Below are 14,781 nucleotides of genomic sequence, written 5' to 3'. Positions count from 1 at the left end.
CATGCATCTGCCAACACTGAGAATGGACATAGTCAAGTATATGTAATACACGTGTTTGTAAATTAAACTGTATTTGGGACAAGTCATTAATAACTCTTGATGCAGAGTAAATGGATGTTTATCTGTTTGCAGTTATGAGGTTTTACAAATGGTTACATGTTAAGACATATTGCACGTGATGTTTTATACCATCATAATTATATTTAGATGTTGTCTAATAAACGTTTTAGAATTTGAACTATGTATCAGGAATAAATTTGAGGCGAGCACCACCTGTATCTGTTGACGTCATGAAACAGTCCCGGCTTTATTTATCATTTACCTTTGCCGTTCCTTGATGACTTATTAATGATATAGTTTACAGTTAACTTGCTGCATTAACTCGGTAATGAACACGCAACGTAAGTAAGTAACGTAACGTAAGTTCAGACTCCAGAAGCGAATCCTCAGTGTAATGTGAGTTCAGTACCCCAAACATCAAATGAACGAATAGCTTTAGTTTTACGCCTCTTTTAGCAATATTCCAGTAATATTACGACGATTGACACTAAAATGGGCCTCACACATTGCACCCATGTGGAAAATCGTGCCGGGTCTTCAGCATGACGAGTGAACACTTTAACCAGTAGACCACCCCAAGGCCCCAAACATCAAAACAAATACATAAAGGCCATCATCCACGTGGAGCGGCCAATTATCAGCAGTAAACCATGCTGAAGCTGCTATTCCTGCATATCAAACTGAAGCAAACGATAACGTTGTCTCTCTGTAATGACGCAACCGTCTCACATACAGACTCGCGTTAACATGTTTATTTAGTGCAGCATAAATAATTTCCATGAATTTAATATTCGTAAAATCCATTTTGCACATTTGTGAGGAATCGTTTTACAGACAATCTGTTTTTTTCGTTTCCCTTGGTCTTTTATCAAATGGTAACAAGTTAACCAACAAACGTAGAGTGCCGAGAACTCCTTTAACATGGAAGCCTATGTCATTGGTATAGTGGAACCTTGCGTAAGTTGATTTGTTTGATTGGCATTATTAGAAGCTGGAGAGTAATAGAGGGTAAGATTCTTTATGGATAACAACTTCTTTATTACCGAAGTAACCAAAGCTGACCAAATCCTAAGTTATGATGTCGTGGACCTCTTCACAAGTGTCCCCATAGACGAATCTCTACAAATCCTCCGGCGACGCATCTCCGAACAGGAAACACCCCTTGACACCAACCTCACCATTGACTCCATCATTGCCTTGACCTCTGCCTGCCTCACCTTGACATACTTCACCTGGTGAGACGACTACTATGAACAAATCCACGGCCTGCCCATGGGCTCCCCTCTGCCCCCATTACTCACAGAAATCAATATGACCTCGTTTGAAAAGCAAGCCCTCAGCACCTCGACCATCAAACCTACTTGCTGGTACAGAAAGGTTGACGACACCTTTGTCATCCTACGTCAGGACCAAGACCCAGCTACCCTCCTGCAACACCTCAACCAACATCACCCCCGGGTCCAGTTCACCTTAGAAACAGAAACAAATGGTCAACCTACCTTTCTAGATGTCCTTGTAACCAGAGCCCCAGACAACAAGATAGAAACCAGTGTCTACAGAAAGCCAACCCACTCTGACCAATACATTCATTTCGACTCCAACCACCCCCTGAAAACCAAAACTGGAATCATCTCTACCCTCACCCGACGGGCCATAAACCTCTCCTCCAACAGTCCTAGTGCAGAAATAGAACACGCCCGCCATGTTTTCACCAAGTTCAACCACTACCCGCCAAAGTTAGTTGATAAAATCATCAGATTCACGCTCTACCCAACAAGAAAAGAGACCACCAACAAACTGAACCAGCACCTATCCGCATCGCTTTGCCCTTCATTGGAAAAACCTCCTACCACATCAGCCGTCTCCTAAAGCAACAAACAGACATTGAAACCTACTTTACCAGCTCCACATCGCTGAAAACCCTGCTCAAAGCGAATGGCAGGAACACCCCTAAACAACATTAGCTACCGAATCAACTGCGACTGTGGCATATGTAGGTAAAACCTCCCGGCCCATAAACATCAGAATCAAAGAACACTTATCATCTACAACCAAATCAGATCGGAAATCTGTTATATCCGACCACATCATCAAATGTCCCAATCACAGCATAATTTGGGACAGTGTAGAGATATTATCCAAAAACCACAAGGACTTCACCCAAAGAAAACTGGCAGAAGCAGTTCAAATCAGGGGACACAAGCCCTCAATCAACAGAGATCAGGGATATCTCATCCCTACTGCATACAATGAACTGATAAAAATAACAGATTAGAGCTCACCAGCCATCATCACTAATTACCCTATCAGCCATGTATACTTTGTTACAGCTACAGCTACTATTGGCTTCCTCTTATTGTCACATCATTACTATCATCCATTGTTGTTGTTGTTAATCCCCCGCCTTTGATCCATACCTACGTATACATGTTGTTATTGCTTTATCCCTGTCCATGTATATAAGTCTGTTCTGTGATGTGTTACCCCACTCTTGCTTGACAACGGTATAAGGATCTATACCGGAACGTCGCATCATATGTAATAAAGAAGTTGTTATCCATAAAGAATCTTACCCTCTACTTGCGTAAGTTGATGAATGTGATGTCAGTAGTTAAATTGTGGTTGGACAACTGAGCTGAAATTACGTGTGCAGTGGACCAGACAATGAAGTGATCAACAGTATAAGCATAGATCTACATAACAGCGATACAATGACGTGTCAACCAAGTCACCCGATCCCGTTAGTCGCCTCTCACGACAAGCATGCTTTGTGTAGCACGATGGTGTGCATATCTGTATTTAGGATTGGATGTTTAGATTTGTCATTTTGAGTTTTCTAGGTTATTAGGTTATTGTATTTGCCTGGGTTGACATGTGGTCTATTAACTATATATTTTTATGTATTATTATGTTATACAGATTACAAATAGTATGCAGCAGAAAGGGTTCAGGTGATCCTGGCACACCCAGGCAAGATAGGCTCATCATCAGATCAGGACCGTTGCCCCCTCTACATGCAGCCCAGACAGCGAATGGGACTTCTCCTGAACTTTCCGGAGAATATGTAGACACCCCAACACTGGAGCCTTCTGCGTTACCCAGGGTGTCCAAAGGGTTGTGCTTCCAGTGGAGAACCCGGGCACTCTTCTGATCTTTACCAAGAGATAAAGGAGGTACCAAACCAAGGACACCGAGAAGAATGGCAGCCTTGGGATGCATGTAAGACATTTCAAAGGCGAGGTCGGCATATTCAGCATGCTTTTCCTGAATCTTGCCAATCACGCTGCTGTCAAAATGAACACAATGCAAATATTCAGTGATATGTGTAAATCCATAGGCTCTGTGAAAAAAGGACAATATTTTTTTCTTTTTTCTGGAATTCTTCCTAGGCTGTATATGGGCATACTCTGCAAAGCATAATTTTCCAGGACGCCCTGGACATATTCAGGGTCGTACCATGGATGCATCTCGGAGTCAAAGCCGCAGGCATGGCGGAAACGGTAGTAAAAGCAGCGGGCCATGCCATCATGTCTTGTACGAAATGCTGTTTGTGCCCAAGAAAGGCATCCAATGACAAGGTGTTGGAATTCTCTGTGTATTCATTGCAAAGTCGACATTACATGCTCAAGTCTGATATTTTCTTTCAAAATCACATATTGGAGATTACGAGTGGGAAGTGACTGGTCCATGCCACAAGCATGGCGAAGACCATAGTGGAAGTAGCGAGCCATGCCATCATATCTTTTGAGATATGATTTTCTTCATCTATGTTCAGTCTTAATCGACGTTTGTAACATGTACTCTTCAATACATTTAATACAGTTCCTTCTTTTGGTCTTTGCATTTCCTTTATTTCAGAGTTTACTTATATATTCTCAGATATTTAAGACAGAGTTCCTAAGTTGTGTCGCGTGGAATTTTTTTTAAATATTAGGATTTACATGACTCCGTCGATATCTCACAGGAGACTCCACTAATATATTACTCTTTTTCTCTGGTCTGCTCTGTGACTGGAGAAAGTGGGTAGCTGTATTTATAGGGTCTAAGATTAGATTCAATCGTTATCAGACTGTTATCAGCCCCACGTCTTACAAGGTGCTTTCTACGAAACAGTAAAGAGGGATCGATTGATTCTTACATGTATAAATGCATCTGCAAAACTGAAAAACGATTACTTTGACAGCAGGAGGTCTTATTGTCACCAATTAATCGTTTGTGTTTTGAAATATAAGGTAGTTAAACTATCATTATCTGCTGTTTTCCATTTTCAATTAACAAACCAAACCCTTTTTGAAAATATGATAAAGTTAGTATAATTGGAATTAGTTTTATGTTGTCTATGAATAAACATGTTAGTAGGAAAGTAGTATCTTTTAATTTTTTTGTGTTCAATGGAGTTAATTAAAATATTGTAATATGTCCGATCGTTTCCATCCGAAGGGACGAATTTGCAGGGTAGGCCAGAGTCCATTTTACTATCCGTTGCTACGTCCTGAGACCAAAGTGCAGCACATGATATAACATAGAAAGTTCGGATAACAGATGTCTTCTTAGGACATGACCACCAATTACTACTGCATAAATAATATTAATGTTCTATAGCTTTACTGCATTAAGAGACAGCTAAGATTTATATCGCTGAAGCAAATATTTCAGGTTAAATGTTGTGGTAATTAGTATTTGTCTTGACTGTACTGTTGCCATATATCCCCTTCTCATAACACAGGTGAGTAGCAACCCCAGCAGATTGAAATGCTGCATATAAATTATTGTTATATCTTGCATTGTCTTGCATAGTCACGCGACTACCTCAGAGTGTTTGGGCTTATGTTCAAATAATGCGCTTGTTTGATTAAGCTTCTTGGCCTCTTATGACAGTATGCCAGCAATATCACATTCTCTGTGGGGAGGTGTGGTGTGGGAGGGGGAGGAGGGGGAGGGAGGTTAAGGTAGACAGTGGCAGTTCGATGCGAAGCAGAGTACATATAACTAGTAGGAAACCATATGACGCATTTCGTATAAGACGCGGAGGGAATCGAACCTTCCGCTTTCCTTGCAACTTTCTATCAACTTTCTCTCCGTTAGACCATCGATGATGTTGAGAGATACCTTCATTATGACACGATTCCTTACATCTCTTTGTGGCGTTTCTCTTTTCGAAGCACATTTATGTCGACGCATGGCTCGCAAGCAATTTATACGTCTGGATTAGCCATGGATCGTACGGATCATACAGCAATACCACTGACTTGAATTTTTATGTATGAGTATGTATGGATTAATGTGATTTTAAAACTATTGCACTCAATTAAAAACGTAACAATTATCGAATTGAATCCAAGAATGGAAGTAGTGTGTGCTTTATTATGAGTACAGATATGTGTCACACTGCTATCATCGAAGCAATTGTACTGACGATGAAAACTGGATGGCGGCATCATTGGACAAATAATGCATGACGTTCCGTGAGGCTACAACATTAGTTTCAGACTGATATAACTGCTTGAACAGAAGTTGATAACCAGTGTGACATCCTATTGTGACCGCGACGGCAACACAGCGTCTCCTCTTCATAGGCAAGAGAACCTGTCGGAACACCTGCCGAAAGTCGTAGCTTGCCCAAGTTCTTGCAGGGCAGGGCAGGGCAGGGCAGGGCATTGAGTCAACAGCGGTGTTACCATAAGATCACAAACTATATATCGTTATAGTGAAGTGTCAGTGCAGGATCATCTATGAATGGCAGAATGACGAGGTCCGACAGAGGGCCCCTGGTACAACAAGCCGACTCGTGCCTCGCTCACATTACTGATTTGTGTGACATACTCGCTCTTTCAAATAAGCGTCCAATTTTAGCACTTGCAGACACACACTTTGTTCAAATTCCGCTAAACATTGAAACAAACGCACACTCTTAAACATCTTAATAATCAACCCAATGCTACCTCTCCCACTCAGGCTCGTTGACTTGGTTGACACATGTCATTGATACTCATGATGCTGATCACTGGATTGTCTGGTCCAGAGTCGATTATGTACAGACCACCGCCGTGTAGCTGGAAAATTGCTGAGTGCGGCGTAAAATTAAACTCACCCACTCACTCTTTCCATTGAGCGTCTTACGTAACTAACTCTCGCCCATGTTCCGATTTAACACCATTTGTTACAGTGGACATGTCTATCACATTCAACGCTCGCACAAAATAAATGACTTGCGATCTGATTGGGGGAACGATCTTTATCAGCTGACAGCAGCGAAGGAAGGAGAAACGCCTCAATTATTCATACCAACTTCAAGGCCGATGCACGAAGGTAAGGTCAGAAATATTTCCTTTGTAATGTCCAACGATCTCCATGTTTCCTTTGTCAAAATGTTATCATCCAGACCAAAAACACACGATCCTAATATCATAACGTTATATATATTTACATGTGTGTTCACAATGTGCACAAATCACTTAGTAACACCTGTACATACCTGTGCATACACGTGCACAGCTGTGGCGGTCATGTCCGCATGGTGGACAATAAGTCAGGATTAGGTTGTATTCATGGTTGCGATTTGATGAATTTTTATATGATTGGTCATGTTTTTATTCTTACTAAAACTACTTTTAAATTCAGTGTATTATTTGCACACCTGTTTCCATAAAATGATTTATGAGCATACAATCCCAACACGTTTAAATCGTCGGTGTACGGACTGTTTCGAATTATGAATAATAGATGTGCACATTTGTTACTTATAAACGTGATTGCTATGTGATACCCACCTTCGATATTTCACTAATGAATTTATCAATTTAATGGTATAATCTTATGTTCCCTCTTTTTTTTCTAGACCGATTATCTGACTATGACCTTAATCATAACTGAACACTCTTAAATTTATGTCCTGTTTGAACAACGGGAACACGAAACGACATATATTTCATTGCTTCCTTTTAACATGCAACTGATTTCTAGATAAAGTTCAACTTGTGAGAAAAACTGATAACCTTGAAAGCCAAATGCACTGTGTTAAATCTTTACCAGTGTGATTCAGTTTATACTCGTGTGTGAAAGGTGTCCCCCCATTAGTCAGAAGCCCCATTAGTCAGAAGGTATTTTTCAAGGTAGGCTGACCACAGCTCCCCTAACAATTAAATGGACTAACCCGATTCATTAATTACCAAGAAAACATAACACACCTAACCCGATTCATTAATTACCAAGAAAACATAACACAACTTTGATTCAAGCATTTATTTGTTTACAATGAAAAAGTCAGAGTAAAAATAAGAGTCATTTTAGCACTATCACTGTATCATTTCATTCACTTCTGTCCATCGTTCACTGTCTACTGTTCACTTCAACCAAGTTTTACAAGCTTCCCAACAGCATCCAAATACTGTATGGAGGTCTTAATGCCTTGTTGCAACTGATCCCTCAAGCGACCGAGCCGATGGTTAATCTCCCTGTAGACCCTCTTGCGTGGCGGGGGAGCGGCACCAAAGTCAATCTGGGAGATCTTCAGTTTGTCAGCCTTCTCAATCTTCTTGAGGATCTCGATGAGTCTGTGGATGTTTGGGTGACGACTTGAGAGGCTGGCATTCAGGCGACTGTTGAAACCCTCAAAGCAGTTGTTTGTCCTCGGGCCAAAGGTTTCATGGTGATTCCATGTGGGAAGCCTGAAGAGAGCATCATCGTCTACCCATGTCGTGACCATGTAGTCATGGAAGGCAACAGCAGCTGGCACATCAGGGCTTGAGTTCATGACGTCAAGCCAAACATTCTGGGCAGAGGCTTGAGGCAGTAGAGGCAGGGCAGACGCACGCCGAATCCATCTTTCAACTTCGGGGTCGTGGCGGTAGCTGTCACCAAGACCGAGGTTCTGTACCTTGCGCCAGCCTGGGAATAATGAAAGAAACATCCTTTCACTTCAGCAGCAGGAAACTCCCTCTGAACGGCTCTGATAGCGGCCATCTCAAAGTCAGTCTGAACCTTGGCTGGAGCTAGAGGTCTGTTCAGGAGCTGTTGAACATGAGTCTTGAGAAGACTCAGGAGACGACGGTAGGCAGCAATGGTCCGACTCGGCATAAGGGCATACATCAAGGGATAAGATGACGAGCCAACCCTCGCATGGATGATGTATAACTGATCCCACAGATCAGGACTGGCAGCAAATGTTCCATCCATGTAGATAGTTGAGGTTGACTGAAGAGCTTGTAGGTGGGCGTCAAACGCAAAGACAACAATCTTGTCGTCATCACCATCAGAAAAGAGTAGGAATCGCTCAGAGTCCAATGTTTGTGTCCACACTCCATATTAGGTTAACGTCCACAAGGGTCTGGGGTAGTCTCGGGATGGTGTGACTCCTATGCCTGTACAAGGCACTGTCGAGAGTGGAGTAGGAAGGAAGGTGGGATGCATCTTCTTGGTGGTACTTCAGGAGTTCGTCTTGGTAAGGGGCTGGTATGGATGTTGTAGGTTCTTCTCGAGCACGCTTCCTCATGGAACTGTCGAATTTCAGTCTTGTACTGTCCGGCGGCGGGTGATTGTGTTCTGTGGAATTCTTTACATAATCTCCTACTGTAGTGCACTTGCCTGTGCAAGTCTTGACAACACATCTCCAGTGGGCAGTGGTGGTGGTTTTGTTCCTATTGAACAGGTAGTTATCGAACAACACTTGAAGAGAACCTCTCTGCGCGCGATGTTATATATTCCACTTTCTGCAAACCTGACATGGTTGTGGTAAATGATGGACATTTTGCAGCACATATATAACATGTCTCAACACAAGATATCAGTTGAGATTATAGTTGAGATAGTTAAGTGATCAAGTAGTTAATCCTTCTGACAATAGGGGTTCTCACTTCTCCCCCAGCTGTTTTTAAGGGGAAAATGTGCATACTTATATAAACACACTCTTTATACTTCTCAATTTGAAATAATTAGTAGTATAGGGAATAGGGGTTCTGGACCACTTTCAAGAAATGTCTCTACAAAGCCTTATTTACTAAATAAGGCTTTGGTTGGGTCATTAGCTCTTGCTACTATTACCCCTACTACAAAAAAGTTGGCGGTAATTACTATGCCTACTTTGTATTGGTTGGAGGTAACACTGTGCCGTACGGTACGATCAATAATTCTTCTCTTACAAACCCCCTACCCGGCCCATCCCTCAAGTAGTACAAGTTAGGTTCGTCGGCTTTCATATCCACTTTATCTATGTTGTAAGTTTTGACTGACCATATAGGATCGGTGGCCCGCTTACGGCTATCACCCTCGTGTTCCCCCGGCTGGTATAGATACCTCACTAGGGCCCTATCTGGTATCTGTTTCTCCTTCCCACGCAATGGAGCGGCCGACTCTGCAACTATTGATTTTAGTTTGATAGCGTCTGCCGGTTTCTTACCGGTGAGACGGGTGACTTCATGGTTGATTGCCGACACCACCTTGGGTAACCTCGTGACCCATTCAGTCGATCGTTTTCCAGGGGTGGCCATCTCCCTAGCATACTGATAGCCGAACAAGCGCTCAGCCAAAGTCCTATTAAATCTCTCAACTATGGCTTGGCTGCGATGGGCTCCGGCCGTGCCACGCCTGACCTTTGTATCGTGTTTGGCTAGCAGTTGTGACACGGCACCCATGAACTCCCGTCCGGGATCAACTTGCAGCTCTGTTGGCCACGTCAGCGGACTGCGTTTGTATATGCGTTCGAATCCTCTGACTACCTGGGCCGAATCTTTCGTGGTCAAGGGTTCGGCTTCCTTGTAACGACTGGCTACGTCCACTACGGTTAAGGCATACTTGTACCTCTTGTCGTGGGGTAGGAACAGTAGGTCTGCCTGGTGAACGCTATTAGGTATGTTAATACCGAACCTCCTTCTAGGCACGTAGCGTGGTGCCGGCAAATAGATCTGCCACAGGGCTTGTTTTTCAAGCCACGCTTTGGCTTCCTCCGGGGGTACTCGCGCTATTTTAGCTAGCTTATCTACTGCGCTAGCTCCTTTCCAGTACCCACGTGGGCTGTAGTAAATAGCCTCAAATTTTTTCATGTCCATATGCATATGTGTTTATCCCATCAATAGCTATCCAACGTTTCGTGTCCATAGGCGACAGGGACGTCTTGTTTATAGTCAGTCCGTATATCTTATGTCCATCACTTCTAAGTGTGTTCATTTTATGCCTAAAGGTACGGGTCTTGAACAGGGCTTCCTTGAATCTGGCGTGTTTGATGTGTTGTTTCACCACATACTTCTTAACCCCCTTAGCCTTCCGGATCTCACTATTGTCGGCTTTCAGTATGGAGTACATCTTCGGTCTCAACCCTATGTACTCGGCTATGGGCGTGCCAGCACACTCGTCCTTCATCTTACCTAGGACCTTTTTATTTACAGTACTGTGTATGGCATGGGTCTTAGGGTAATCGCTGGTGTCGTATAAATCAAGGTGTTTTTTCATGTCCTCGTACACGTCCTCGGTTCGAATCTCCATCAGCAGGGAATCCGTGTCAGTGTACAGCACTTCACACCTGTCGCCGTACTGTTTCTTGAGCTCGTTGTAGTAAAAGTCGTACATCAGGTGTTTGGATAAATCGAGGATGCTCATCCCCACGTAAACAGGCCGGTTGAATTTTATGTGACTTTTCTTCATGTGTAGGGCAACCAGGTTGTCTGTGAATATCTTACTACGGTTGAATGCCGGACTGGCTATCAATCTCCTGAGCTTGTCTTCCTCACTCGACCGAACCAGCTTCACGGTCACGCGTTTCCTCAGGTTCTCCATAGTCTTACCAAACACCGAGTTGTTCATGAGCTTGTAGAGATTTTTCTCAAAATCACTGGTGGCTTCTTTTCGTAGGTCTGTGTTCATTCTGATGTAGGGCTCCATCCATGGACTCTGGTCGAACATGAGCACCCTGTGTATTTTGGTCAGCCTCATACCCAACGACAGGTACAGCTGTAGGTTGCGATAGTGAACGATGTACTTGGTCTTATTCATTAAGTTAGGCACGAGTTTTTCAACGTCTGTCACACGCCCACCTGACAAGTTATGTTGGTACTCAGACATCCAGTCTGGGTTAACCCTCATACGTTCGGGGGCCAGGGGGTAGCTGTTGTGCGATGTGTGTAATTCCTTGGGATACTCTAAGTCAACCTCGAGGATATAACCTTTGTTCGAATCTGGTGCAACCCCCATAACATCAACGTGGGGTACCCATTCGAATCCCCCTGTAGGTAGATACTGACTCATGGCCCAGCCGTACAGGTTGTTTGCGTCGAGGTAGAGAATGTGATTGGTTGGTTTGTTAGGATCGTAACCTTTCACGTATTGATTATTTGCTTTCGCGTATCGTTTGGATGCCATGGAAATCCCACCTCGCAAACCTTTCTCAATGAATAGGTGCATGTCGTAATCTGTGAGCAATTCCAAATTAACTCCGGTCTTTTTAAGCAAGGCGTCCCACGACAGACCTGGGCTGGTGTAATACCATGCGGGGTCGAGTTTATACTGCTTGAAACATGTCCGCCTAAACGTTTCAAACACGTCGGCTAACAGCAGTACATCTGTCCTCAAGTACAGGTCGTGATAATCACCCAGGTTCTTACAACCCAGTTTATTCCATACGTTAGTCGCGTGCGAGTAATCATCTCGTGAGACGGACGCCTCATTCAGCTTGCTATAAAAGCAGTCAATAGGGGGTAGTCTGGTCTCGGTGAACTTGACCCAACTATCTATGTACTCATAGGGGTACACACCCTTCCTCATAAGCAGGGGTCTAGTCTCGGCGTCTGTGTATCGATCGGTGATAGGGAAGGTATTGTTGGCCTTGACCAGACTGTCGAGTGATGACAGGAGGAACTGAAACGAGTCAATGAACCTAAGTCCGTTTAAGCTGAAGGAGATGTATCTCTCCATGTTGTTGGGGATGCACGTTATATTACCATCGATTTTCGCGATGGCCTGCATGATCAAGTGTGAGTCGTACCCTCTCAAGTTGTGAAAGACAACGGGGATGTTTATTGTCTTAGGGTTGATTTTAAGCTTGAGGTTGCACGCGTTGTGAGCGGCGCCTCTATACTTACCAGTTATGTGACAGTGATCTCTCACCGAATCACCGTTAAGTGGTGAGTCACACACGTGACAGTTAGTGCTACTAGCGTGGGCTAGCCTGTCGACTCGGGTCAGACGCATGGGAGCGATTTTATACAATGCATTCCTAATAATTTTTTCTTCCTCCTGCAAACACTTTAGAAACCTTTCAGCCGCGTCAGGGCCCCTATACACTACCGGAGCTTTCGTTTCCCCATCACAACGGACGACAATGTATCCAAACGAACAGGCTTTATGCTCTTGTGTTTTGTGGGTGAAGGGAGCCTCGCCGGCGGCACCACTGGGGGTATTCCCCACAACTAAGGCTTCGAAGTCGGCATATATAATATAAGGCACAGACATTTGGTTCTTGTGGTTATTGAATTTTAGGATATTGTCACCTTCCTTAGGCATGTCGACTCGTATGGCCGTCTGCCCCACACCTTGACAATCATCCCGGTGGGATTCTAATAAATCAGCTCGGGTGAAGCCATGTAGACATCGTTCACAGAAGTGGGTCTTTCCTTTGTATGCTGATCGGTCATACAACAGCTTGCTAAAGTGTTTTATCCATGTGTAGTGATACTTGTCACCTCGCTGGATCATGAATATATTGATAACTTGGCGATCCTTCACCGGGCTGACCCTGTGTACTATTGTTGTGTTACCTTCGTGCCCAAAGACATTTATAGCCAGATTATTCTGTTTTTCTACTTTAGTGATCTGGGATATGGGGGTGGGTTCATCTATACCATCCCAGTTGAGCCCATCGTCTTGGGGATAGCTAGAAAGCCTATCTGAATGAGTGCCAGCTGGAAATAAGGCTGACCTGATAGCTAACCTCAGGCAATCGTTTCCTCTATTCTTAACGTTTACTATGGCATGTTTGTTTCTATAGTAGGGAGGCAAGGCTAGGTATGACCCGCCTCTGAACGGCACGTAGTTAGCTATGTCTAGATAGACATTATCGATTTTATCTACAACCCACCCGGACCCCAAGTGTGTGTAGCGTTCTAGGTATTCTCGTATCTGCTGAAAACTGGTATCGATTGATGTATCAATGGTCTCTGTATGTGTGGCGACCTCTTGTTGACCTCGGAAGTAAGGCTGAACATACTCAGTGGCCCCTGTGGGGCCCCCAACCTGCTTATCGAGCGACATTTTCACTGTGATCTGAAACTTGATACTTCCTAGATTATTTAGTTCCTGGTTGACCTTATCAGCTATCAGAGGCTTGATATCTGTAATGTCTATGTTTCTATCAACGTGCATGCGCCAACCTCTCAAATAGTTGCCTACAGCGCGCTCAGTGCGCACGAACTGTAGGTCAATAGCTCTATTCTGTCGTAATAATTCTACAAGCTGTGGTTTTCTCATACGGGAATACCCGCCTAAACCCAAATCGTGTGCCTCGACTTTCAGTTGTTTTACAGTGGGACGTGCTACGGGGGCATGTGATAACAATGCAGTTAACCCGGCTCTCCCCAGGTTTGAATAACCCGTGTATCCAAGCTGTTTTGCTTGAGCTTTTAATTGTTTTACTGTAGGAGGGGCTTCTAAACCTAGTAATCTCAGCAATGCTGACTTCCGCATTCTAGAATACCCGATCACACCTCTCTGTTTTGCGACCCGCTTGAGCTCGCTTACAGTAGACATCGTGTTTACACCTAAGAGAACCAATGTCTAATTGGTTCACAGTAAGGGGAGGTAACCCTTTCACACACTGGAGTCTATCTTGAGCAGTCGCCTACGTTCTTTTATGTAGCCTTTTTTATTCTCGTAGATGAGTTGATGTCTGACTACGTTCGCTCCGTGAGCTTTACATAGACAGTAGTGTCCTTTAACCCCGATACCACACACAGAACACGTGTAGTTAGGACTTCCCATATGGAAACAACAGAACCCCTGATTCCTGCATTTCCTACCACAGGCCTCGGTCTTCCCCATAAGTATGTATTCGCATCGGTATGGAGCGGGTCTCATGTTTACTTATATAGGTATTTTAATTTAATTGCTTCGCAACCAACGCAGTAGCTGCTATACCCAACACTATGAAGCCCAGTTCACGATTCATTTGTCCCTTGGATGGTGTGTAGTACTGAGCGAGTGTGGGTTTATTGAGCGGTTCCAATTGTTTACCAGTTAGTAGGTAGTATTCTTTCATTGCTTCATCGACATCGTTGAATGTTTTAATGGCATGGTTTTCACGCTTGAGTTGTTCGTTAATAAAATCGATCCTCTGGAGGCGTTTTTTAGCGTACTCGGCCTGTGCTCTTTGTAATTTCTCAGTAGCGAGATCGTGTCGCTTCCTTTCTTCCTGTATTTCAGCCGCGTGATCATCTCGTAGTTTAGAGAAGAGGAAATTACTCCCGGAAAATGCCAGGGCATTCACTAACGCCCCACCGACCATCATAGCTATCGTGGCCATCCCTATATTTATTTCATTATATTATCAGGTATTATTCCTTGTTTTACTAGGATGTCTTTTGTGGCCATCGCCATACCAAGGTTCATTATGAGCATACCCATATCCTGCAGGTTGAAATCTAGCTTGATAGTTGGTTGTTTAAGCACCATTTTAGTCAACCGAGCGTACCCTACGGCTAGACTGGCGACCACTGTGGCGTGGTATGCGTCGTTGACGAA

At 43.8% G+C, this 14,781-nt stretch overlaps 1 protein-coding gene and 1 pseudogene across 1 annotated transcript; one reads left to right on the top strand and one right to left on the bottom strand.

Moving 5' to 3' along the window:
- The first annotated feature begins 1,371 nt into the window (after positions 1-1,371).
- LOC137298640 (uncharacterized) lies at positions 1,372-1,929 on the top strand. Its single transcript, XM_067830923.1, has one exon. It carries the CDS (start codon positions 1,372-1,374, stop codon positions 1,927-1,929), a length of 558 nt encoding a protein of 185 aa, XP_067687024.1.
- Positions 1,930-7,408: 5,479 nt separating this feature from the next.
- LOC137298639 (uncharacterized) lies at positions 7,409-8,783 on the bottom strand (annotated as a pseudogene).
- Positions 8,784-14,781: the final 5,998 nt, after the last annotated feature.

Source organism: Haliotis asinina, chromosome 10, assembly GCF_037392515.1.
Source record: "Haliotis asinina isolate JCU_RB_2024 chromosome 10, JCU_Hal_asi_v2, whole genome shotgun sequence".
Lineage (NCBI taxonomy): Eukaryota > Metazoa > Mollusca > Gastropoda > Lepetellida > Haliotidae > Haliotis > Haliotis asinina.
The sequence above is the reverse complement of the archived record's forward strand: the minus strand, read 5'-3'. Positions and strand labels throughout refer to the sequence as shown.